This window comes from Haliaeetus albicilla, chromosome 15 (genome assembly GCF_947461875.1).
Source record: "Haliaeetus albicilla chromosome 15, bHalAlb1.1, whole genome shotgun sequence".
NCBI classification, from domain to species: Eukaryota; Metazoa; Chordata; class Aves; order Accipitriformes; family Accipitridae; genus Haliaeetus; species Haliaeetus albicilla.
This window is the reverse complement of record NC_091497.1, coordinates 32,265,533-32,291,867: the sequence shown is the minus strand read 5'-3', so window position 1 is coordinate 32,291,867 and position 26,335 is coordinate 32,265,533. Positions and strand designations below refer to the sequence as shown.

The window sequence follows — 26,335 nt, the reverse complement described above, 5'->3', positions numbered from 1 at the left end:
GTCATTGCTCGGCATTTGCCTACTCTCTTCTCAGAAATTGTCCTGCCAGGGACGCCCAGCCGAGGGGTGAGGAGCACGTCCCACTGAGCGGTCCGTGGTTCCTGCATGAGTATTTTTCCGTGGGCTCCCACAGCTGGCAGAGACCACTCTGCCCATGTGGATGGAGAGGGATGCATAGTCTGGAGGTGATCCCCGGGTGCCCCAAAGATGGAACCCAGGGCACTGGAAGATTTTGGGCATCCTGCATCCGTAAAACACCTGGAAACAGCCATCTCGGTTTGCAGTCAGTCAGAGCAGAGGAGCCAATGGGAATTGGCAGGGAAGGGGAAGAGGAGGTTGCAAAGCACTGGTTCTGCCAAACTAACCTTATTATGTTCCCCTTCTTTCTCTTTTGACATTAAACAGGCTGAGTGGATGAAGGGAAGATGCAGACGCAATTAACCAGATATTGCAAACAGGAGGACGAGTAGCTTTTTATGGCTAGTTTATGTTTCAGACACACAACTATACAGAATAATGCAATAACAAAAATCATGTGGTAGTTACCCTGGGTTTATTCACTGCAAGTCCTCTGAGAGCTGCTTTTGTTTGTCTTTATTTAATTGGCATGGTCGGATGGCCACCAGCAGGTCCAATTAAACAGATTCAATAGATTCCACTGTAGGTTTTTATTATTTTCTTCATCAGCGTCTAGCATAAAATGTCCAAAATAATTTGTCTGAGTACTAGTAATGAATATAAAGTGCACTCTGTTCCAGCCTGCATACAGTAAGTTTCAGCTGTACAGCATTTTTACAGCCAAAGCAAACTAGGTTAATAATGAAATCACTGATGCAATCTTTAGTACAGCCTTAGTGGAGACGAGGGTACCATTGCGTGTTATGATGCGAGGTATTTGGTTGCTCAGGTTTGGGCCTGTCTGAGCACAGATAGGCATTATGCCATGTTTTTTAGCGATCTTAAGCTTTGGTATTTAAGCGTTAGGTGGAACCTATTTAAGAAAAATCCCACCAATGGGACTTGGGCATGCCCTTAATATCAGGTATTTGTTTAAGTGCTTTGTTGAATTGGAGCCTAGTAGATCCTCTTGAAAAGAAAGTGATTTTCAATCTAATAAGGTTATCTTAGTGTGAACATTTTAACTACATCAATCAATATGCCCGTCAGGAGCAAATGACTAATGGGATTTCTCTTCTCTTTCTTTCTTTGTTACCAGAATGATGAATTGACTTTGCCTGTTGCTGAAGATTCTCATCTCCTTAATGCATTGCAGATATGTCTAATGGATGCAAGCTGTCAGGGCCTGGCAGTAACCAGTCCCAACCAAAAATATTTCCCCCTGGGACTGGTTCGTCAGATTCCAGCTCTGCTCTCACAGTGGAAAATGTGAAAAGGCTGGAAAAGGAGTACATGACTTCTAAAGAAGCCTTCAATAAGCAGAGAATACAAGATTATATTAAGCAGACTAATCTTACTCACTTCAACAAAGACACGACTAGGAAAAGCAGCACAGAGCTTGTCTGGGAAGCAGAGCCTGAAGGATCCTCCTCATCCTTTCCTGCAAAACAGAGTGAAAATAGCAAAGAAGTTTGCTGGAAGACCTCTGAAGAAATTTCAAGGAAAGATAAGCTATTAACAGGTATTTTTCAGCAGTCTGTTAGAGGGAAGGAGAGAAAGACAGCTGTCCTTGATCTTTCGAATGTTTCTGTTTGCATATGGTAAATATGAGTGCCATGCATGGACACCTAAAATGGTGACGGATTTTTGAGGAGCAACATGTGCCTGCCCTTCCTTGCCTGGAAGGCTGCGGTTTTGTGGACCGCTGGGCTGGTTTGTCCCAAGTTTGGGACAAAGGTATTGAGCTGTGAGAGGACGGGAAGGAGCACCAGCACCCAGACCTGAATCCTAACCATGGAGATTGCCAGAGAGCTCATCACAAAGGCAAGGTGCTAGTCAAAGTGTCCCGACTCGAAAAAAATGGGATTTCAACAGGAATTTAAACAGAAGCAGAGTGAAGCCAGGATAGAGTGTAAACAGAAAACCCACACATCCATTTTAGGCAGCATTCCTGGATTTCCGAGGTTTTTCAGAGTTTTTCAGAGTCCAAATACTGTGATTAGTTTTGTCTGGAGCAGAGTTGCTCTGTTGCATGTAAATGTCAGCAAATTAATATTAGACAATTATCTCTCTTACTAGATAGCTCAAGCTATGTTTACTTTTTTTATATATACATATACTCCACTTTTAATAATATTTTACTGCTCATTAAGTAATCCAGCCAATGTTCAGAGGCAGATAGCAGGGACAAAAATGTAGTTAATCCATGGAAAGGAAAACCTCTAAATTATAGGGGGAAAAAAACCCCTTTTTTAAGGATGGCAAGAACTTGTCCCATTTTGGTTCTGGCTGCATGTGGTGACACAGCCCATCTCCTCTGCTTGCAAGCCAGGATGTGGCTTGTGGCTGTACACAGGACAGGGTCACAGCTTTTCCCAGTGACTGGGTGAGGAAGGGACAACTGGCCCCATCAAAAGCCACTGGAAATGGACCACAAAGCAGCCGTGAGGACCAGCAACTGGTTCCCTACATAGGGAGAATCTGGCTTTCTGCAACAGAGACTGGATCCCGAACTGGGATCCAAGTGGGACAACTTGGCCTTATCCTAAGTATAAATCAGGTTTTTAGGGGGAAGATTGGACTTTTTCCATATTTCTTCTTTGAACACGCTATGAGCATGCATTCCACCTGCTGTAGGAGAGCCCCTAGCACAGCCTGCCTTGGCATAGCCGGCATGAAAGAGCCAGGCTAATCCTTGAAGTAAAGGGTTACCTATTTCCTACAGAATTCATGCATTGGTCTTCCTTGGGGGTTGGCCAACAGAAGTGTTTTTCTGCTCACTTTTGCATTTTTCTCAATGCAAATTTGTCAGCTCCCAAGAATAGGAAAATCAACTGTTTGCAAACGTAAGGTTTATTTTTGAAGAGCTTTCCGTGTGGAAATCAAGTATTCTTAGCAGGCATACACGTAAGCTGCATCCTTGAGGACAAATCTGCCCCTGCAAGAGGCTGAGGATCTGAAACAGCCACAAGTGACTGGAAGCAAATGCATGCTGAAATGTCTCTCAGTGCTATCCCAGGCAATCGCTTGTTGGATTTCCACATCAGAATTTAAAATTCAGATGAAATATGAAGTTTCTCTCAGCCTGTTCCAGTAGAGGGCTAGTATTTAGACACAAGTAGGTTTACCAAGGAAAATCAAATATGGGAATGCCTCATTAGGGACCTAGAGTGAACAGCTAATATGTCTTCAAGAATTTTGTACAGTACAGTGATTCACAGGGCTTCTTTGGCCTTTTTCAACCTCTTTTCATTGTTTTTTTGTCTTTCATAAGAGTGGCTTATGTAATCTGATCAGTAACCTTCATTCCAATGCTTTTTCTGTCACCCGGTCACAGCCATGCCTCTCTTTTTTCCATGTCTCTCACTTTTCTACATTTTCTTTTCCACCACCATCTCCTCTGCCACCCTACTGCCCTCCCCAAATGCCTCCATGCCCGTGCTCTTTCCCCAGACCTCTACATGCCCACGGGTGCCTCTCCTCTCTCCCACCACCTTCTGCATATCCCTGCCCTAAATCTCTCCCTCTGACCTCTCTGATTTTTTGGAAATAATGCCACTTGGGATGGTGGCACTGAGGTAGGTTGCCTAAGCGCTGGCTTATCTGATAAAGCGTTTGAGCTGAGCTAAGATGTGGAATTAACCCAGTAAATGGGGGCTGCAACAGACCCCAGTTCTGCTGTGCTCAAGGGAAACATCCAGCCTGTGGCACGAGCGGGGAAGGTGCAACACGGATGGGAATACGCCCTCCCAAAGAGTCGGTAAAATAAGGAGACCCAAGCTGCTTACAGATGAAACCTGAACAGAAAAGCAGAGTAAATTAGCTTGTAACTCTTGCCTTTTCCTCTGCAAAGCCTGCCCTGGGTCTCCAGCAACTTTTTTTTACAGCTCATTTTTGGGAGCTTTTTTCTTCGCTCTCCCGCAATTTATTATACCATTAAAACTGATGGGGAAAAATGTTCATCGTTAAGGTGGGAATGTTTTATCTGAAATACAAAATAATGAAATGGCAAGAAATCTCAAGGCGAGAAAAAAACCCTGCTGTTCTACACAAAAAGAGGATCTTTTTTGGATTTTTTTTTCAAGAAAGCTTTTTCTCTCCCCTCCAGCACCAGCAACAGATTCCCTGTCAGCTCAGCCCACTGGCTCTAAGTGGAAGGAATCCAAGTAAGGAGAGTAATTGGTAACATTTTTCTATATAATTCAGTCATGTTAGGCTGTATTTATGCCATACACGGGCGAGCATCAGGAACATCTAACAACTGGAGATTTACAGTATGCCTGAGACATCCACAGCCTGGCAGCCGCTGCTGTGCCTCTGTTGTTAATAAACTGGAAGTTATATCTGTCCGAGTGGTTGTCTTTGGGCCCCTCAACATTTGCTGTATTAAAAGGGATGCTGCTGGCCTCTGCAGAGGTTTTTTAAATTTTTTTTTTTTTTTTTTGTTAGACAGATAAATGCTGTGCAGCATCTCTCGAAGCGGCTGCAGTGTGTGATTTTATTTTGCAGGCTGTTCTTCCAGCTGGGGAGGAAAGGGAGGTCTGATTCCCCAGCCACGGTAAATCAGCCTAATACCACCCTTCACACCACCGATGCTGCTGCAGCAACATGGATTTACATCAGCCAGGGATGTAGCTCACTCCTTTCGGCTGTCCGATATAAACGTTAGACATATCTAATCTTCCTTGCAGACAGAGAGAAGGGGAGAGAAGAGAAATTGAGTAGACACGCTTGTTCAAGAGACAAATAAAGACCAAATTCTTCTGCAGTGTACTTTAAATGGCACTCAGTTCATTGATAACATTCCTTAAGTGAATATCTGAAGGATGGTTTGGCTTTTTTCCTGAAAGACGTCACTGCATGCACTTGGCACCAAGGGAAATGCATATAAGCAGCTGTTTAAGGAAAGGCTGTTGTATTGCTACATGAACATGCAGCAAGGTGGTTTTTTCATTATAAGGTTATAAATTCATAACTTGCAGCCTGAAAGAGTGCAGGCTCTATTTTTTTCCCCAAATTATGAAAATGTTACGGTCTGAGATAAAACCTCAGTTGCGATATCAAGGGAAAATGGTCTTATGGTTTCCAGGCTAACAGAAAGTCATTACGCAAATGCAAGAAAAAACGAGATTTCCAGCCCATCTGAGAGGTTTGTGCCTTCCTGCGAGGTGAGGAGCTGCTGCTGCGGGAGCTGGAGGGGACCCAGCATCCCAGCTCCCAGCGGGACTGGCCGGAGCCATCCTTAAGGAACCAGCTGTGATTTGGGGTGGATGTGTGTGCTGTGCCCAGAACCCTTTACTATTTGTAGGTAACTAATAAAAAAGCAGTGATGTGTAAAGGCCTTTTTGAATTACTAATGCAGATAAATTAAAAAAAAAATCAAAAGCCCTTCACTCCTTCCTTTGGATCAGATCAAGTCATGCCCCAACCACGGTTTGTTCAGCATCTTTTTTTCTTTTCATGTTTTTGGTGTGGTTTTTTGGGTTTTTTTTTTCACTTGCCAAGGCCACAGGCATCTTTAAATCAGTATATCACAGGGGCAATCAAAAAATTCTCCCTGTGTTACACAGATAGAAGCAGCTGGACACTTTGATAGCTCCGTGTTGTAGGCTCGGAATGATTTCACACCCTGCCAGACAGCTTCAGGCGAGAGGAGGGAGTGGGAGGGGAAAGCCCCAGTTGCTGCTGGACGTGCTGTGGTAAAGGAGGGGTGCCCCAGTAGACCCCCAACCCGCGTGGGGTGCGGAGCGATGCCTGGCGGAGCGGGGCTCATCTAACGCCATTTGCAGAACAGTGTGAGCAGAGATAAGCAAGAGAGGGATTTTAGGACCGATACAACCTTGTGAACTAGCTGCAAGGAAAGCAGTAAGTCCACAGAGGGCTCTGTACACAGCTGCTACCAATCCTCCTCGCTCATTTTTGGGGGGCTGGCCGTTGCCCCCCTCCACTCTGCGGTCCTTAGCTTTGCGAGTGCATCGCTCCCCTCTGCACGCTGCAGAGACCTAACTTTCCCATCTTCTGAGGCAGGACTCATTTAAGGTAACTGGTGCTTCCCTGCCCAAAAGAACGCCACCGAGAATCACTGGAAACTGCTGGGAAAGTTTGCCTGCTCCTAAACCCCACAGCCCTCTTCCCTGCTGGCCATGAACTGCCTACGAGCATCCCACCCGGTGTCACCTCTTTGCAGACAGCGTGTAGACGTCTATCCTGTCTCCTGCCACAGGAGAAGGCACGACATGGAAGATGAGATGACCCAGACGGAGTGGAGCTATTCAGATGAGTCCCTGGCTGCCAGGAAGGACGGTAAGTTCATTTAAAGCTGCCCTGTACAAAATCCCAAGTGCTCAGAACTGTAGATTTTTTTTTAAAAGTGGCTTTTTGGCATCAGTTTACTAAAAAAAATACTCACAAGGTAGGCTTTGTTTGGCAGAAATTTTGATTTGATAAATATCCTGTTACCAATATCCTGAATTCTGTTCCTCTCCTATTAAGTAAGGCACCCTCCTGGTAAACCAGGGCAATGCTGAGCATCTCACCTGATAGCCCAGCAGCTAACGAGCATCATCAAGAGCGCTCTGAGCCCATACGACCCCATCCTGCACTGTCAAAGAGCAGGGATGAGCTGGTTTTGCGCCGAGCTGCTCCTTGAAGTCAGACTTGCTCTGCATCACCACCCTAAGCCACGATGCTGGAGCTGAGGGATGACACCTCCTGAGGTGGGAGGGTGCCCAGAGGTGTTCAGCACCTCCAGCCCACGCCTGTGCCAGCCCGGGCTGTCTCACTCAACCGAGATGGTCGCAACCCAGAATGGAGGAATATTGTTATTTGCCCAAAAAAGGGGAGTGAAGTCAACTTCACTTGAAGTTCACAAGCGTTTCGGTGGTGCTGTCGCTGCAGTCTACCACATTGATTTCCAGGGGCACATTAGACACCTAAATGTTTTAGGGGATCCTGGCCTAAGAGCTGCTCTGTGAAAGAAGCACAACGTTGTCACTAGGCTGCCTCAGCCCACCAGGGTTTATGAAATGCTTAGCTAGCAAAACAAAAAGCATTAACTTCTTGGCTACAGCTTTCTGCCAAGAGATAGGCAGGTTGTGCTTCGATGCAGATGTCTCAGAGAAAAAAATGTGCAGTGCATTAGAGAGCTGTGACTCATAGAATAATTATCCTCGTTTCTCATAGTTTATTAATAATTTAAACCCAATCTTGGTGTTATTGATCTATCATTGAATTGGAGATTTATTTCAGATCTGTAGTCACTGGAGCAGTAAATTTAATCCCCCTTCCCCTCCCACCCTTCCATCCACTAAACTCACTTTATAACTAAAACATGATGTTTAGGCTGTTTCAGTAATAGGAGAGGCGAAGAGCTCAGAGGCTGTGGGTGGCAGGATCAGCCTTAAGCCCACAGAAGACCAAGGTGAGAGGCATTAAGGTTCTGGTTTTAATACACTTTTTTTGACCAAACCATCCTCTGCACATGATCTCAGGGATGCCAAAAGGACCAAGTGCTACTTGCTGACACCTGCATCACAACCAGATCCTAAAACAGTTTTGCCTGTTTTCGTCTGAGTTTTCTTGCCCGTTCCCACAGTTGACCATCAGTATTGCAGTCATCCCAGTTGTGGATCCCAGTTCTACTCTTTGTCCCCTGGAAACACAGACAGGAGCTCACCGAAGTAAAAGCACCTGCAACACGTAGGCTGTCGCAAGGCACACAAGCTCTTGGGCCCAATCCTAATCTTACTTAAACTGGCGAAAACCTGAAGTTGCTGCCTGGGTGCCCCAGGAGTACCATGAGTGTAAAATCAATTTAAGTGCATGGAGGATCAAGCCTAGAAAACTATAATGTGAAGGCTCCTACAGCAGTGCTCACTTGGCTGTACCGTGTGTCTGGTGCATTCACTAATATAAGCAGCAAGACCTGGCCTTTTAAAGGAAGCCAGGAATGGAAAACAGAGTGCTTTACAGCTGTAAAGTGCCCAGAAGAGTGATTTTTGTAGGCAAATGAAATACATTTTTATTAGACCAATTGTAGTATACAGTTGGGGTGGGAAATGTGTTCTTGGCCATACCAACTCTTTCTCAGGTCTGAAAGAAAGCAGCAAAAATACCCAAATGCTCCTCTGTTGTTTTCCATCTGTATTAATGGATATACTTAAAGATATTGCCATTCCCTGCCAGCCCATCCTCGCTGCTGTTCTTAAACCCTGCAGCTGGAACCACAGCAAGCGGGGGCTCTTGGCTGCGGTCGGGGGTCCTGCAGCTATGGAAATGTGCAACAGGGCCAAGCCGTCACAGCCTTGCTCCGAAAAGCAAGCAAGACTCGGTGTAAGCAGGAGGAGAGGATGTGTTGGTGAGGTAAAGCGTTGTGTGCACCCACAAGCGTGTGCTCTTGGTGCAGCCGATGTTTCTCGCCCAAGCGGGAGACGTCTCTAGAGATGAAGCGCAGGAAAACAAAGCACAACAAATTCGGTGTAGTCTGTAACTACGTTTTCCAGAGGTATCATTCTTAATGACATCGTTGTGGAGCTGGGTTTTCCTTGGTTTGGGTTTGGGGGATTTGGGGTGCTTGGTTTAGGTCAGCTAAACCTGGATTAAGACCATGGAAATGCTGCTATTTCATTGATCCTGCAGGACAAGGGATGGTGCCAGCAGTAATGCATCAGGGTGCAGGTCCTGGGTGTTGCGGCGCTGTCAGGAAGGGAAAAAATGCAGGGAAATCCACGGCTGGAAACACCGCTGGGCGGCTGGGTCCCTGTGACACTGGGTCCCTCCTGTCCTGATGGGACCGTTGTCATCGGCGGGTCACAGCTCCTGCAAAACCCAGGCTTGCTAGCATCAAACCTTTCTCTTCTGTGAGGCCTGAGAGACTTGTTTGGGGAGATTTCACCCGAAGGCGTGAATTCCTAGAAATCGGGGGGGTTCCTGCAGTTACAAAGCAGTGACCTCCCTTCGTCCCCCCCTCCTTGGTGAAATAGGTGGAGTGAGCGATCGCAGGCACAAGTACCCATCACCAGCGCGTTTTGAGCACCCACCTGCGATGGGAGCAGATTCGGTGCCTCTCTGAACCCATAACCCTTCCTCCCACCGTTTAGTCCTGCACCAGGCGATTAGGAGGGTGTTTTCAGTACTGTGCAGACGGGTAGAGAAACTGAGCATCACCTCAGGGTGCAGTTCACCCACAATATATTATTTAATGTGTTTAGGTCTCATTGCACCCCAGCGAGGTGAAGAAATGCCTTTTCTTGCCCTTTTAGGAGTGTGTAACTAGAGAACCGTGTCCCCATCTCATCCTCCCTGGGCTAGGTGCCTACTCCTCCGAATCGCTTGCCGGAGGTGCCTGTTCCTTGCTGTTGACAATATTAGGCTCCTAATTCAGGCACTTCACCTAACAGGGATGACCGTGGGCCTTGGTTCAGCTCACACAGGTCTCCTGCCCCACGGGACACCCTCCTCAAAAGGTGCAGGTAAGGTATTTGCAGAGGCAGGTCATGGTCAGCTCGCTCACCCATGGTCCCCACCACCCCATCCAGCACCCTTCAGAGGCTGCAACAGTGCAGAAGCAGTTTCAGCACCGTGTCCTCGTGCTATGGGAAATTCTGTTCTTCCCTCCAGCCGTGGAAGCGCTCTCCAGGGACACCGAGGTGTACCCCGAGGACGGAGATAAGAAGGAGCCAGCCGAAACCAAGGAAGAGGCAGCGGGCGAGGATGGAGAGGAGAATAGCCAAGCAGGACTGTATGAGCAAGGTACAGTGCGATATTTGGAATAATCACAGCCACTGTGAGATAAATCTGTGTTTTCTAGGTGCCCACCTGCCATCCTTTGAAAAGCCCTGGCTAAACTGAAAAACATTTTGTTCATAAGAATGGCTGGAGCATTTGAAGTCCTCCTTTTGCTGCTGTGGATCAGAGATAAGCACGGTTTGGTGGCCATGGAGGACAAGTCATCCTGTCTAGTCATCCAGGGCCATTATAAAAATGAGAAGGGAAATGTGAATGGGAACATTTTTGTCCAAATACTAGAGTTAGCCTCTAGAAAAGGGCCAAGTGGATGCCTGGGAGTACCAGCCTTAAACCAAAGGGTCGCAGCCCTCTTCCTCCCATGGTCTTCCTCCTCAATTTCAGTGGGTTTCAGTTCTGCCACATCTCAGCTGGGTGGGACATGGGGTGTCAGAGACCACAGGAGGCAAGAAAAATATGTGGTTTGGGAAAGGGGATGAAAGAAGGAAAGCTGGGAATCTGAGAAAGAGGACAAGAAATATGGGATTAAAGAAGGAAAAAATATCTATCAATAGCTGTGGGGATATAAATGAAAAACTAAGGAGGACAGACCCCAGGGAGGAGAGGAAAACAAGAACAGGAATTAAGAGACAGGCAGACTGGGGGGGATAGTGGAAAAACAGAGAGTGAGACATTGAAAGCAGAGGTGGGTATAAATTAGAAGGAGAAGAAATTTAGCAGTGTTGCAAAACGAAAACTGCAAAGCAAAGAGCACCTGATTCCAGAGAGCAGGGGAGATAGGATCAGCAAGACAATGCTCCTGGTCGTCCATTGAAAGTTTGGTGACAAAATAGTGCAGAGAAGGTAACTCCTCTATTCTTCTTCTGTCTGGGTGTCTGCAGTCCTCAGAGGAATCAGGCTGTGAAAGCAAGACCTGGGACTGCAAAGCATTTCCCTTCTGTTTGGGATGAAAAGCACTCATTCTGGGGAGAAAAGGGGAAAGGGCAGAAAGAAGACATTCTTGCTTCTCTTTTCTTCTTTTCTTTTTTTTTTTCCTTTTTTTAGTTTTTTATTTTCACAACAAGCTTTGACACACATTTCTTAGGTAGAGGGTGGTTACCTGGAGCAGGGGACATGCTCCATGGTGAGCTCTGCTCCAGCATTTTCCAGAGCAGATACCAGACAAAAAGAGGGGCACAACCGCAGAGTCGCTGCCTGTGCTACCTCCCTTCACCCACACCAAACCTCTCGGTCTCCCATCGCTGGGGTCCAGCAGCTTGAAATCTGCAGGAGGAGAGTTCCTGGAAACCCAGCTCTATGCCTTCCCACGCCCTGCAGCTCGTCCCTCCATCCCTACTTTTGCTTGTCAGGCATTTGTATAAATAGGATTAACATCTGCAGTTACACTTAGCTAGGTTGCAAATTACACAGGCTATCAAGCCTCGTGCTTCAGGGCATAGACTGATTACCATCGGAGGGGCAAAAATGAGTTTTTCCAATAACAGAATATTGCGTGATTGACTGGGGACATTATGGGGCAGAGTGGGTTAGCCTTTGCCATCAGTATCAGTTATATGTCATTACCGCATCGAAGCACCAGATGTGGGTGAGCCACTTCCATTCAGGCAGCATTGGAGGTGGCTGGGTCCAGAGGAGTAGGGTTGGTTGGTAAAACCAGCACTGGTTTCTGAAGCTCCTTATAAAATATGCTTCCAGCAAGCTGTGCTCCCTGCTTCTGCTTGCCTAGCTCCTGGGCTGTGTGCCTTCGGCTGGTCGGAGGAGCCTGCTCTCCTCTCCTTTGTCTCCTGGCATTTCCCGACACTGGTGGGATCAAGAGGTGTCAGAGGATTTGGGACCCGCTGTAACAGGAGGCTGGAAGGGACCTGACCAAAAAGGGCTGCTGACCCCATCCTTACGGTGCTTCCAGGGGCTGAGGTCCCCGTTAGCTCTCCATTATCTATAAACAGCTTTGCCCACCCTCAACTTTGAGGCCATCTCATGTCCTTCATCTTGGCAGCAAATGATTGTCTCATTTGAATGGGAGAGCTACAATTGACAGAAAATCTAAAACAAGGAGCATAATTAGCAGCAAAACTTTTAATTCCCCTTTCTAAGCCATTTCTAAATGTGTTAGTGCTTATTTATTGAACCTGGCTTGACATTTAGACAGTTCCTTTTAATGCTAATAGGGTTGATTATCAGGTCGAATCCTACTGCTTTGAGGAAATAGCTGCTCAGTATTCAGAGCTGCCAAATTCCCCCCTGCACGGAAACACCCGCCTTTCTCCACAAGAAATATGTATTATTCAGCGCAAATATATTAAAATAAGGCCATCGCGGGAGCGAGGAGCCTGTGCCAGCAGTGTGGCCATGGGATGCCAGGGTTCTGCTTTTCAGTGGCTAAAAAAAACCCTCCAGCACTGGCGGGACGGGGTCAGCCCACATCGGGGGGGACCAGTTTGGGGTCTGCTGGTCTACCGGGGGGGAAACTGGGGGCAGCGGGACCCCCAAACAGTAACAGATGGGGAGCCTTGAGGAGGAGGAGGAGGAGGAGGAGAGGGTGAGAGGGGCAGCTGCAATGAGGGAGGAAGAGGAAGAGGAAGAGGAAGAGGAAGAGGAAGAGGAAGGGGAAGCCACCCGTTTTCCCCAGGTTGCAGCCAAGCTCTTGCCCACTTGCAGTTGGCACTCTACGTTCAAGGCTCTCATCTCTCTCCCTAATCCTACAGAGCCAAACACAGCAGGGACTCCTTCCCGATGGAAATCTAGGGCCGAGAAATGTGGGTGGGGTGTCTTTTGGTTGTTTGGTTTGTTGTTGGGGTTTTTTTTCCCCATAACTATCGCTATCAGATTATTTGCTTCAGTGTGTGTAATGGAGCTTTTTGTGCTCCGTCTCCTGCAGATCAATCGACCAGACAGATGTCTGATTGTCCTCTTGTTTCAACATATATCATCATTACTCCTTCGGAGCTGCTGCAAAATAGCACAGGTGTCAATAAGAATAGAATTTGGCCCTACATTTATTTTAAATTAGGCTTTATAGGTGAAAAAGGTTGGGTTTTCAGAAAAATAAGCCTCCCCTCCACATTACTGAGCACACAATGTCAACATGAGGCTGCTTAGGCGATGCAGCAGCCTCCAGAAATAGGGCAGACTCCTAAGCGCTGAGAGTGACAAGCCAGCCTAGCTTGACAAGCTTTGCCAAAGGCTAGCCGAGTGCAAGGAGATTACCCTGATGTGGGGAACAGAGATACTTGAGCTCAGGAATTTTTCCCCGGGGTGTGATTACCTTGTAATAGCCGCTATCCCTCACTCTCATTTCTAGCTGGAAAGGAGGTGCAAAGTGAGGCTCCTAGTTTGTATCCATCAGCTGGTAAACAGACAAGGCACGGCTTTTAAGGCAACCTTGGAAAAGTGCACAGGCACATAAATGTCCCTATCATTAAGGTGGTGAGTTTTCAGCTAGAAGAGACACTCATATATTGTGTCGTTGGAGCATCCAAGTGTTTGTTTTTAATTTACTGGGGGAAAACTTGAGTGAATCGCTCAGATTTGGACCAAGTGTTTGAGCCACTGCTGCACATTATTCTTTTTTTTCGCTCTCCTGTCATTTGTAGCCATGCATCACAAGCAGAACGGGAGCCGCTCTCTTTGAATGCTGCCTTAGAACGATAAAAACCACGATGATCCAGGTCAGGCTAGGGGAAGGTGACCCGACTGCCATAAAACATCCTTGTTCTGAGCCACAGCCACCACCAGGTCACGTTTCCACTGCACAGCGAAATTAGAGATTTGCATGGAGCACGAGGTGCATCCCTTGGTTATCAGCCGTGTTTCAGAACGACTTGGCCTCCAGCTGAGGACCTGCAGAGAAGACTTGTCCATGCAGGAGAAGGTGGACTGGACAGGTTTCCTCAGGTCCCAGACCCGGTGATGGGAAGAGATGGTGCGAGCCAGGCTTCTGCAGGGGGTGATTTTTGCTTTATGTCCCTGTGCTTGTTGGGGATAGCAGGTTGGCTTGGTGCTTTCCCTCCGTCACTCAGGTCCGCTTCAGAGCTCCCACCGACGGCCACAGAGGTCACTGCTTCGTCTTCCACGGTGGGGTTATCCCATGAGAAGGGGTCCGTGCTCTGAAGTGGTTGCCCTACAGAGGCTTTTGCTAAAGGAAAAGGGGATGCACTTTCCTGCAGGTCTTGGCGGAAGGGTTTTTTAAGCCGAAAAATCGCGCCTGGTGTGTTCAGGCTGGAAAGCCACCAAGCAGCTATATCTCTGTGATGCAGGGGGCTGCATCAGGAATGATGACAAGCAGCAGCACCAGACACCTCGGGCTACATTTAAGCTGCTTGGCCTTGGTGGGAGAAATGGCCCAGTGTAAAATGCAGGACGTAAGGTTGACTGCAAAGGGTCAGCCCCAAAGTGCGCCTGGTCCAGCATCCTGCCCTCGATAAGAGACAGCAGATGCTCAGGAAGCAATACAAAAATAGAGCAAACATTTGCTCGTGCTTCGCAGAATACTCTCCATTCCCCTAGTTGTCTGTGACTCGGGAACCTCCTGAACTGTAGACACCACCTCTGCATTTAATCGCCCTTGATTGGCTTGAGGGATTCTTCTTCCATCGATTAGTTTGCCCCTTATTGAACCAACACAAACTTTAAACATCCACTGTAGCCTATGGCAAGGAGTCCCACAGCTAAAAATCTCTTTTGTTTATTTTGAACTTGTCACTTGATAGTTTTCTTTGACGATCACTCTCTTCCTTTGAAGAGCACTGAATAATGCGAACAGCTGTTCCCCAGTCACGCCACTCTTCCCATCACAAAACTTGTTCATATTTCTTCTTGAGTCATTTTTTTCTTCCAAGATAAAAAGTCTTAATCTATTCAGTCATTCCCTGAATGGAGGCCCTTTTATGCCTTTGATCATCTTCAATTGCCTTCCTCTGTAACTTTTCTGTTTCTTCTGTATCATATTTGAGATTGGTGAATCAGGACTGCACAATAGTATTCAAGAGATGGGAGCCCATGGATTTACGCAGCAGCATAATGATTGCCTCTGTTTTGCTCTCTCCTCCTTTCCTAATAATTTCTAGCTTTCTGTTTGCTTTTTTGATTGCTACTGAGTGTTGAGCTGACATTTGCATAGAGCTATCTATTATAACCTGAAGATTTCGCTCCCAAGTGGAAATAGCCAGCTCAGAGCCCATTATTTTGTATGTAAAGCTAGGATTGTCTTTTCCCATGCGCATCACTTTACATTTATCTACATCAGATTTCATCTGTGATTTTATTACCCTTTTATTCAGTGCCACGAGGGTCTTTCTGCAACTCTTCACAGTCAGCCCTTTGCCTCAACCACCCTGAATATCATCAGCAAACTTCTTCTCTCCCTGCTCACTGCTATTTTAAGATTATTTATGAATATTTCAAAAGCATGGGATAGTGCTTAGGCTAATTTAGCAGCTTTCCCTCTCAAATTTGAAGGGCCAGGTCCCAAGAAGAGGGAAGAAATGTAGTCTCCCAAGCTCTTGGCATGGGAGAAGAGATCACTTGGTGCTTCTGGGGATGGATGGTGTTGTGCCTAACCAGCACATTTCCCTCTCCCCTCGCACAAATAGATGCAGTGGGGGGGCGATGCCATTTGCTGGGATGTTTGTCTGCCCCCTCCACCAGACCGTATGGGACCAGTGAGAGACGGATAGGGTTATGGTGGCCCTTTCTTCTGCTGAAGCTGGGCCCTGGTACAAAAAGAGGTGCGCAGAAGTCCTGAGGTCCCAGGAGGGGAGGCGGAGGGGAAGCAATGGATGGCAAAGCCTTTTTCTCTGTACGCAAATTTATGAGACATTGCTTTGAATAAATAGGAGCTAACTGGCAACTCTTCCTTGCAACAAGCTTCACGGGAGCCTGTTGAGCTTGCTAAAGGGAGTCCAAGGCTGGAGTTAGACGAGGAGCCACCACCCACGGGAGGAGAGTGTGAGGATGAGGGGATGGCTGTGACTGCCCTCCACCTGGGTGAGGTGAGACCCAGCCGGCCGGTTAACCAGGAATTACTGTGACGTGCACTTTTTCAGTGGTGGTTTTTCCCTGGGGAGCAGCACCTTGCAGCAGTGCCTGGCTGCAGGTCGGTGCCGGGGTGGGCAACAGTGAGGAGAACCTCTCTCTGCTGGGTGCATCCTTGTTTGGGGGAACAGGCTGGAGAGTTGCTGCTGCTATTTGTAGACAAAAGAAGTCAGGCTGAGCAGCACCATGGCACCAGAGAAATTCGGAGAAAGTGAACGCTTTGGTGGAGGATTCCTCCTCCCTGTCCAGTGGTGCACCTCGGAGCCATGGGTTCCCTCCGAGCATGTTTTCCCCTCCCGGTAATTTCTTGTTGCTGCATTTACAGCCAGGCAGTGCAGGATTTGCCAGCTGTCTGGCAAGACGTCTTCCAGAAAAGGCATGCAGCTTCCAGAAAAATGCTCTGCGGATGTGGTTTGATGCTCCTGCAGCTGTGAGGGAAGAAAGGATGATAGTGTCTCTTCTCTGATAATGGAGCAAACATTGCTCCAAAGCGGAGATGTTCTCCCCTTTAAGAGACATAGAATAGAATAGAGAATAGAGTAGAATAGAATAGACTAGAATAGACTAGACTAGACTAGACTAGACTAGACTAGACTAGAATATTTTCAGTCGGAAGGGACCTACAATGATCATCTAGTCCAACTGCTGGACCACTTCAGGTCTGACCAAAAGTTAAAGCATGTTGTTAAGGGCATTGTCCAAATGCCCTTAACACTGGCAGGCTTGGGGCATCAACCACCTCTCCAGGAAGCCTGTTCCAGTAGTTTCTCAAGGTTTTGTTTTTAAAGAAGAGACAGGAGCTGCTTTTTAAAACTTCTTTTAAAGTTTTAAGCCTTTTAAAAAGGCTTAAAGCCTTTCTTTGCTCTTTGGTTGCCTTTATGGGAACAGCCTAGACTTTAGCCCAATTTAGTTTTTAAAAAATCAATGATGCTGATGCTGAATTTCCTTTGTCCTCTGGGGAGACCACCTGGACCAAAGACTCTGCAAAGTGCACCTTTTGCAGCGCTCCTGAAAAGCCAATCCCAACAGTGGTGGATCTGAAGGAACAGCCCCAGGAAAATGTGAGTCTACCCATACCATGTGAGCATGCCTGTAACATAGGTTTCTTCCTGGCGAAAGGGAGAGCAACCACCCCATGGAAGTGGCAGAGAGGAAGAGGAGAGGGATGTGGGCAGTGGGAGCTGGAGGGTGAGGAGGTCCCCCGTCCACCCAGGTGCCCCATGCCAACCTCACCGCTCCTGATGGGCGCTGCACCCCACAGCTCTTTTGCTGCAGGAGATATAAGGAAGTGTTTGACACCGTCATCCGAGAGCTGATGAGTGAAGATGAAGTGGAGGAAGAGCTGGACACGGCTCCCTGTGCCGACCCTTCCCAAGCTGAGCTGAGGAGCAGCATCAAGAAGAAACTGCTGCAACAGTAAGGGACTGAGGGAGAGCAGCCCCAGGCCCTGGTGGGAGGAGAGGAGCTCCATCACCACGTGCCTTTCGGTCCCAGGGAATTTCGTTGGTGGAAACCTACTTGTGGCATCGCACTGCTGCCCACGTGCACCAACAAGCACTGAGCCATCCTCATGTCAGTCCTGTGATGGACTTCCCTGGCAGGAAAGATCCATCGCCTGTCCCGGGCAGGATGTCCTGAGTACGCAACAGTACCAAACAGGGCCAGAATAAGATGCTGGACCAGGACGGTTCAGTGCTGCCAAGGCAATACTTGCTTGAGAGTCCTCATGCAGCTTATCTTTAGAGCCCTTAGAAAGGCACTGGATGGCTTGATAAGGAGAAGCTAGAGCTGAGGGCTCAGCAGCCATCAGCTGCTCCATCTCTGCAATTTCGGCATTGAAGGTGTGACGTTCGCAGATTAGGAAGTGCCCTAGAAAGAAGAATGGAGCCCCATGCTTTCCAGATGGCAAAAGTTTTTCCCAAGTCAAACGCCAGGTAACTGTTCTCTGCCAAGAGACCTGAAGGCACCTGACCCCATCTGGGGTCTCCCTCCCATTGCAGAGCCCCTACACACCTTCCCACCAGAGTTGCTTTGGTCCCCACACCCAGCAGCCTTGGTGGACATGGATGTGACTTCCCAACCTCTTCCCAGGCTGCTCAGTAGCAGGAGAAGGGTCTAACTCCTGTTTCTCCCCCCCTGGGGATGCATCTCTCCCAGAGCACACCACGGGTGGCCGTGGCTGGGGTATATTGACCTCACCAAGGTGGGCAGAGACCGGACTGCATCACTTTTGAGTTATCCATGCTTTGTCGCTGTTTCCCCTTCTCTCCCACTATTTTGGTCCTTTGGGGTCTGACTTGTAAGTGCCATCATATCTTCATGGGTGCAACAGCCCACACTGAAATTTCCCTTGGGTACAGAAGAGCAGCATGAGGTTCAAGTGCCACTCAGGTCATAGAATCATAGAATCATTTAGATTGGAAAAGACCTTCAAGATCATCGAGTCCAACCATCATCCATGCTCACTAAACCAGGTCTCCAGGTAGGATCTGGTTTGAGCTTTTTGGGTAGGGTCTGTCTTCTGCCTCTGGATGGGTCAGCAGCGTACGTGGCGTGCAATGCTTGGTCCCACCAGCCACACAAGCTGAGTTTTGCCTTGAGAGACCAGAGTGGCAGTCAGGGGCACAAGGCACAGGTGGAGTGGGGCAGGGTGTCTGACCACACGTGGGCAGCATGTCCTGAGGGTTGAGACTCACCTCATTTCTGTAAGCCCATACCCACACCTTCGCCCGTCGCCTGCAGCTCCCCTCGACAGAAGGGCAGGGAAATAGGTGTTTCTACTGCACCATTCGTCAGACCTGCAGTGAGATGGCTCTCCCATTTCTCCGGCTATAAAAGGTGATGATAAATATATATATTTATATATATAAAAGTGACAATCTCATATGCAGACATTTGCATTGCTTCAGGTGAATCCTGATATAACATCGCATGACACTTTTTTTTTCCTTTGATTATGTGGGTGGTGTCATTAGCCAACAATATGATCTTATTTTTAACTTCCCTTTTTTTTTGATCTTAGGTTAGGCGAAGGAGGCTTTGAGAGCTACAGGGAAATATTTCAGCAGTATCTGAGATTTGTTGCCTGTAAGTGCCTTTCCTAGTGAGTTGCTGTGATTGCTGGGCTTGACCTGGAGCCAGGAGCACAAGGTAGCTTCAGTGCACCTAGAGAAGAAGCAGAGATGCCAGCCCTTTGTGTAGTAAAAGGTGCCATAATCTTAATTACGAGTGGCCAGGAACCTTCACAGTTTCTCAAAACACAGGTCTGCATAATTCCCTGTCTAGAAGGCCTGTCATCACCATATGTCCTCTGGTTGAGAGGATTCGGAGATGGTACAGAAGAGACTTGCTAGTCCATGTCTAATCCATCCTTTGCTGTAAGTAATTATCAGCTGTTCATGGGCTGGATGTTTCATTGTTTTAAGCAAGGACATCCCTTACATCTCTTAGGAAAGCCATCCTGCAGCGTCACAGAGACTACCCCATTCTAGTTAGGTAAGATTTTGCCTTTCCACTTATTTCTCCTCAAACAAGGCAAAACACAAAAACTCCTCAGTCTCTCCCTCCATCCCCCCTCCTTTCCAAATAACCCATGATACAAGGCTTGGAGAAACAGAGCTGCATCACCTTCTCCTCAACACCAACCTTCTAATATTTTTTTTCAGGGACCAGAATCTCATTCAGACTCTCAGAACAAAACAAATATGCTGTCAGACCGAAAACTGTCCCTTTTAAAAAGCACCGACCGACATCAGCACCTCCAGAAGACCTGCTGGAGCCAGACAGCGAGTTTGTTGCAGAGCACTTAAAGGTGGGTCTCTTCTTGTTGCTTTTCGGGCAGGAATTGTAGAGAGCTGTATGGTGTCATACCCCGTGAGAGTCCTGTGGTTCCAGTCAAGCCCATTTAGGTGTCTCCTGTGAGATAACGGAGAAGATCCTGATTCAGCAAAACAATAAAGTGATTATCAGTGGGTGCACTAAGTTGATGGGACATACCAACTTGTGGCTGTTTGAAGATGGATTTAATCAGATATTCATGGCTGGGGTGGAAAGCTGAGTCTGGCGTCCCTGCGGTTTTACTGGGACGGTGCCCGTGTATGAAGGCTTTTACTTATGGAGCATCCTATGCAGCTTGAAGGCTGAACGCCACCAGTCAGTGATCAAACTGAAGCCTTAGACCCTGGTCTACTCACTTCCATACCCTTCATCCCTCACCCTCCAAATCAGGCTGCCTTATCCAAACTGCCCAGCAGCATCAGATCCAGGTTCCTCAGCCAGGAATCACTTGGGGGAGCGCTCCCGGTCCCCGGTCCAAGCCCTAACCCAACAATTTAACAGCACAGGCAAAAGCCTTACGGGTCCAGGCAGCCTTGAATTCATCAGTAGGGATGTCACCGCTGTGTCCAGCAAGGGATGGCGTGTCCCGGGGTGTCCCCTCCACCCCAGCTGCTAGAAGAAGCAGCTCCCCAGGGCCAGTTGTCCGAGCCCCAGTGTCTCCAAGAGGGCAAGCACAGACTGGTGGCCCACTCCATCAGCCAGGGACTGGATGGGACCCCCTCGCCAGCTCAGCCCGCGGCAGCACGGCTCTTCTTTTCCCTCCCCTGCTTCGGGTGTGCAAGAAAAGTACCTGTGATTTATCACACAATCAGTGATTTTGTTGGCTTTTTTATTTTTGACATAGAAGTGCCTTATACTGCTCTCCCCTCCTGAAATATAGGGGTAGCAAATCCTCCTGCCTGGGACCCTCTGTCTTTTTGGCCTCATAAAAAGCCTGAAAAATGAAAGCAGGAACAATATCGTCGGTTTGTTGCTTTTTGGTTCCCCTCCATCCCTTACGACCGGGAAGTAATTCTTAGCTATTCTGCAGAGCCAAAATGTGCATCTTCAGGTTATAAATTAGTGCCGCAGTTATGGCTAGAGTCAGCCACTTCACATGTACAAAATGCCTCCACCTGGGAGCTGCTGCGGACGAGTCCCTCGGGTCCTTGCGACAGACAAAACCCGAGCACGGCCCCTTTCTGCACATGAGAATTAGCTGCTGCTTTTAACAAAGATGTTAAAAAGGAACAGCGAGGTCTCCCCCGTCTCCTAGCTGCTCTCCATTCTTCCCAGCTGCTTATTCCTATTAGAAAGCATTAAACCCAGCTCCCTTGTAAGGCTGGGAGCTAAGCCCTTAGCAAAGAAATGTTTCTATTTCGCTTGTCAGTATGTTGCAGGATAAATTACTTGCGTGTCTGATGGAAAGAGGGCTCTTGGCAAATTATATCATCAGAGAGCAGCTAATAACATAAAATAAGAGAGCTGAGCTTTGTACATGAAATGCAAAAAAACCCACAGAAGCGAAGGATGAGTTTTCCTCAGTTATTTAAAAGGATTTAATTAAAAAGTAAGCAAGCAAACAAAAAAAAAAACAACCAAGGCTAGGTGGAAAGCGCAGAGTGTGATGGTCTGGCAGTGCTCTGGGCTTGGTACCAGTGTGGGGAGAGGAAGACCTCGGGCAGAGCATCCCATCCCCTGTGTCCAGGCAGGCATCCCCACGACTTACCTGCCTCTCACCACCTTGGTTTTGCTCCTACAGCACTGCCGTTCTCCCGAGCCCGTAAGACGACGTTATCCTGACGGACAGACATTTTTCCTCCTGTTCCCGGATGGAAGCGGTCAGGTTTAGTATCCAGCAGTGACAGTACTTGGCTGGCTACACAACCCGTGCTGCTCTTGCAACGAAATGAGGTCTACAGAGCTGGTGGCCTTGGGGTTGGCTGTCTGAAGGGTGGTGGAGGCTTGGGTCACTTCCCACCCCCCCCCAGACACTGTCCCGTGATGGTTTTCTTCTCAAGCCTGCTTTTCGGTGGGCTTTCTACGGGCTCGTCTTTCCTTAACTGTTTCTCAGCTACCCGTCGGGCAACTTGGCCATTCTCATCACGTTCACCAAGGAAGCCCTGTTCACCTATTGCATCCTGGAGGACAGCAGGTACCCCGAGATCAGGGCTGCCTTCGGGAGCCACGGCCACGGGCTCTGCTTCCACCCCGACGGCCACCTCTGGTAAGTGCCGGCAAGCCCAGAGGTGACACCGGGTCCCAGCTCGTCCCCGACTCGCCCCAGTGGCACCCTAGGGCTTTAAGGCACGCTGAAAGCATTTTCATTTTTTTGTTCCTATTTTTTTTTTTTTTTCCATGAGACAGTGCAGGAAAAAGGAGGGAGGGCTGTGCTGCAGTCCACCGGAGCAGTGGCTTCTTGGTGGGGTTTTTTTTTGGTTTTTTTGGCAAGAGGGCATGTAGGGATTGTCCCATCTCCATCGCCACCGACATCTGTCCACAGACCCTGGTGTGAGGACTCATCTCGGCCAAGACTGGCCACACAGCCACGGAGGTCTTTTGGCCCCATTACAGTTGAGGGATGAGGGCGAATCTACTTTTTACCGGTTTCCAGCAGAGCCCCAGGTGGCCACACTGGAAAAACGTGGGGTTATTATCTGCACACAAGCGAAAGCCTCAATAGCCAGAGTCGGTTAGCTTGAGGTCAACATTGCTTCTGGTATGTTTCTAATATCCAGTGAGTGTTCCTCACTAAAGAATGACTTAGGTGACCAATTTCTTGCAGTCTTTGTAATATGAGGTGACCAATGGCTTTAGTAGAAACTGCTGGCGTTCGAGCCATCAAATACTAATTTTCCGACACCCCATCCCCAGTCTCCAAAGTTTCCCTTCAGAAAGCTAGTATCTGAGGGGATCAGTAAATCCCATCTCAGTTTTACAAGTCCTCCCCGTGCTGAGGCTAATGAATGGACATCTTAAATGTCTAACCGGCTATTACAAATCATTTCAAATAGCTTTTGCAATAATGCTTCCATCAGACTCCTGCAGTCCTACCGTTTGCCTGCAGGCATGTTTGGTCTTTCATCCATCACGCAGCAGCCAGGTTTTTACAGCCCGGCACCCAGGCGATCCGTAGCAGCACTAAACCATCGCCGACCCCGCCGCGGGTCTCTCCTCGCCCCGCCGGACCACACGTTCCCCATCGGTGTTAGCCACGCACCGGCTGCTGGCTTGCCATCAAGCTGGGGCAGGCTGCTACAACCCCCCCCAAACCTCTCCCAGCATCTGTAAATTAAGGCTGATGCTCAGTGACCGATTGATGCTCAGTGATGCTATTTATAAAAAGAATATGATAGCTTTGATGAGAGGAAAACAGACAACCGACAGCCTGTGGGTAGGTCGTCTGTCCCGCATATGGACCGGTTCAGGCTTGTCCACGGCTGGAGCTGGAGCACATCACAGCTGCAAAGTTAGATTTATTTTTTTCCCTGCTGTTTTTTTTCCGAGCTGCAGCGTGAGGTAATGCTGGGGGAGGCTGAGCCGCTCTCACAGCCTGCTGAGAATCAACTTCTTCACGCTTAGGCAGGAAAAACTCAACGTAACGTACGCCGTGAATGATAAAAACTCTCCGCGTGCCACGGCTGGGGGATGCTCCAGCGCCCAGAGCCGCCTTCTCAGCCTGTCACGAGATGGGGAGTATCAATTTGTATTTGTATGCCGTAATTAGGGGCTGTTTTCCCCCATACACTGCATTTCTCTCTCTTTTGTAGTTTGGCAAGGCCGTTTCCCATACCCAGCCAGCCACGCACGCACGGAGGACCTGTTTTTAGCATAAAGGTTGCTAGAGCAGAAGAAATTACTGTGTCCAGGGACTTTCAGAAGATGCTGATGTGCAATAGGAAAAGGGAGACTCACGCACATACAGAGCCCACGCTCTGCCCGAGGATTTTCTCTGCCCTTCAGGGACTCATTGCGCTCCCAGGAGCCGGCCAATTTCTGTAGCGTGCTTTTAGCATAGGACAAAAACTATTACCCAAAAAAACAGTCCCTGACCTGATGCATCAGGTCCCAGCAGTGACTCTTGGATGGCAAAATTAAGAAGTTTGGTCCGACTGCAGACAAAAGATGGCATTTGGAGCTGGGAAATTGTCAGCTCTGGATTCATCCAGCTTCTCGTTTGTCCCCAGGGCAGCCCTGGATCCCTGCACCGGGATCTGCTTGGACCGGGCAGGGAACAGCCAGAAGCGCTGGAAGTGGCATGACTTCAGCCACCACACTCACAGCCCTCCTTTCCAGTCCATCACCATGAAACTGAACGGCCACCTCACCCTTAAAATCCTGGCTCAGGATCACATCAACTTATTGTTCACCAGCCACAGCGATCGTATTCGTTTCAACGTGGGGTCCCGGCTCAAGGTGAGTGCTCGCTGTAGTAACCCAGCCCGGCCAGCTCCTGTCTACCACCTCCTTGGAGAGCAGCAGCAGCAGCAGGGAAACCTCCCGGTGGAGATAAGCTTTGGGACCGGTCACAGATTTTCAGGTGGAAAAATCACTGTTTCGTTCAAAAGCAAATTTCCTGCCCCTGTGAATCTTAATGAAATTCCCTTTCGGGAAAGCATTTAGATAAGATTGAAATGCTGTCGCTAAAGGGCAAGAACAGCAAATTTATTCTGAAACACTATTTCTTTTCAAAACATTTATATTAAATGTCAATACAAACACAAAGCTCCTGGTTTTATCTAAACAGCATTTCACTTAGCATGAAACGAGCATCTGGGGAGAGGAGCACCAAAATCCTTTAGTATTTGTTGTCACTCAGATTTCCACCTCTGACCTTTCCCTGGAGGTGGAAATGCTGTTTTGGCCAGGGCTCAGCCCTGCTCGGTGCCACTGTGACCGTCCCAGCCTACTGGTGTCCATCCCCGTCCTCCACTGGATGCAAACACGAGTGGCCAGCCCTGAAACGCAGGTCACGTCACCGGGAGCTCACGCTTGCTTGGGGGCTGTGTCCTCAGGGCGAAGGATTTGTCTTCCCCGACGCAGGCACAAACCAAATGTTGACAGCCCTCATAGCAATAAGTCTATACGTGCCCACAGATGTATTGCTAATGGAAACAGGTATCTGGGGGAGCTATTCAGAAAGGTGGCAACAACTCAAGGTCAGTATGTGGAAGCGTAAAGCTCTGGCACCTCCTCTTCCATCCCCAAAATTCAGACTTCTTCCCAGGACCCATTGCTACGTTAGGTAAGGAAGTCATCTTCCCTGCCCCACCACTTCTGGGCAGCCCACTCCCACCAAAGGAGGCAAGAACCGTGAGTTTAGCTCCTCAGTCCCCTTCTATGTGTGCTGGAAGAGGATCGCCTCCCACGGGAAGCCGTAGGGTTATCATGCTCCATGGGCATGGAGGGAAAGGGCACCCCGAACACGCTACACGGGTAAGCATGAAAGGTTGGGTTACAAGGGATGCTGCCCCGCTTCAGGGGGTTCAGCATTAACGCTCTTCGCTTTGGACGGGCTCTTTTCGCAGTTAAAAGACCCAGAGACAAGTCACCTGCTGAAGCAGCCAGAAAGCGAAGAGGAGCTCTTCCTTCAGTCTAAAAAGATTCAGCTCAGGAACCTGCTGTTCAAAATACAGACAGCGTTGCGGTGCTTTTGGCAACCCCTCTCTCAGTGATATCACACCTCGTGTTTCATCATCTTCTATCTGCACAAAATACCGAAACGAAGGTATTAAGACTCGCAGCAAGCAGTTACATCAGCATTTCAGATCAACTTTGCCTTCGTCAAGGAGGTAACGGTCACTTTGCGATGAAAATAAAGCTCCTTTTTTCAAGCTCCCGATGCCCATCTCCCTGTACATCAAGTCCTCGTAACACCAAACTCGTCTCGGTTGAAAGCACTTGAGGGATCCTGGTACGATCAGTGGGGTCATATGTCAAAATGTGCAGTACTTCAAAGGAGATGGCTTCATTCCTACAGCTGATGAACTGGACTTTGGGAATTTGTTGTACCGAGCGTGACTGAGGAGCCTGCTCTGGCTCTCAGCCGGAGACACCAGGGCTGGTGGAGAGGGGATGGCGAACAACAGCTTGGGTACAGGGACCGGGGATAATCCAGGAGAGGGAAGATGAGGGTTTAAGGGCTCCAGTTGGTGGCAGATAGCTTAATGGCATGGTTGGCCACCACTGTAAGGGGCCAACCGATGCTTTTTTTCTTTCGGTTTTGTTCTATTCAGAGGTCTTTGTACCAAAGATCTGATTTTCTCCACAGTGTTGACTTGGTTTTAGGGTTCAGTGAGGATAAAAATGCACGAGGGTAGGAGAAAGCAGTGTTTGTGGACACAGGGCTGGATCTACCTGCAGTCACCGCATAATTTGCTGCAGCAGCACTGACTTTTTCCCCTTTTCCTACCCACATCCCTTTGTCAACACCAAACATGCAGAGTTTGAGGAAGGGACAATTGGTTTTGCTTGGAAAACACCCAGCAGAGCATAAGCTATGCTGTGGGCATCACTGTTGTACAAAAAGAAGTGTGAATGCCTGGCCAGCTGCTTTGGCATTCATTTCGTTTACGAGGGATGTAATCCAAAGGGCCAATCCTCTTTAGGAGACTCCAAGCACCTA

At 48.4% G+C, this 26,335-nt stretch overlaps 1 protein-coding gene across 1 annotated transcript; it reads left to right on the top strand.

The window, feature by feature from the left end:
• Positions 1-1,275: 1,275 nt before the first annotated feature.
• Positions 1,276-25,813, top strand: ERICH6B (glutamate rich 6B). The gene is given in 14 exon segments (XM_069802808.1): positions 1,276-1,639; positions 4,226-4,283; positions 6,305-6,443; positions 7,459-7,537; positions 9,736-9,867; positions 15,727-15,851; positions 16,857-16,955; positions 17,156-17,310; positions 18,917-18,981; positions 19,560-19,705; positions 21,473-21,561; positions 21,785-21,937; positions 23,898-24,126; positions 25,239-25,813. Coding segments are annotated over 14 exon segments (1,980 nt in total). The 3' UTR covers positions 25,386-25,813.
• Positions 25,814-26,335: the final 522 nt, after the last annotated feature.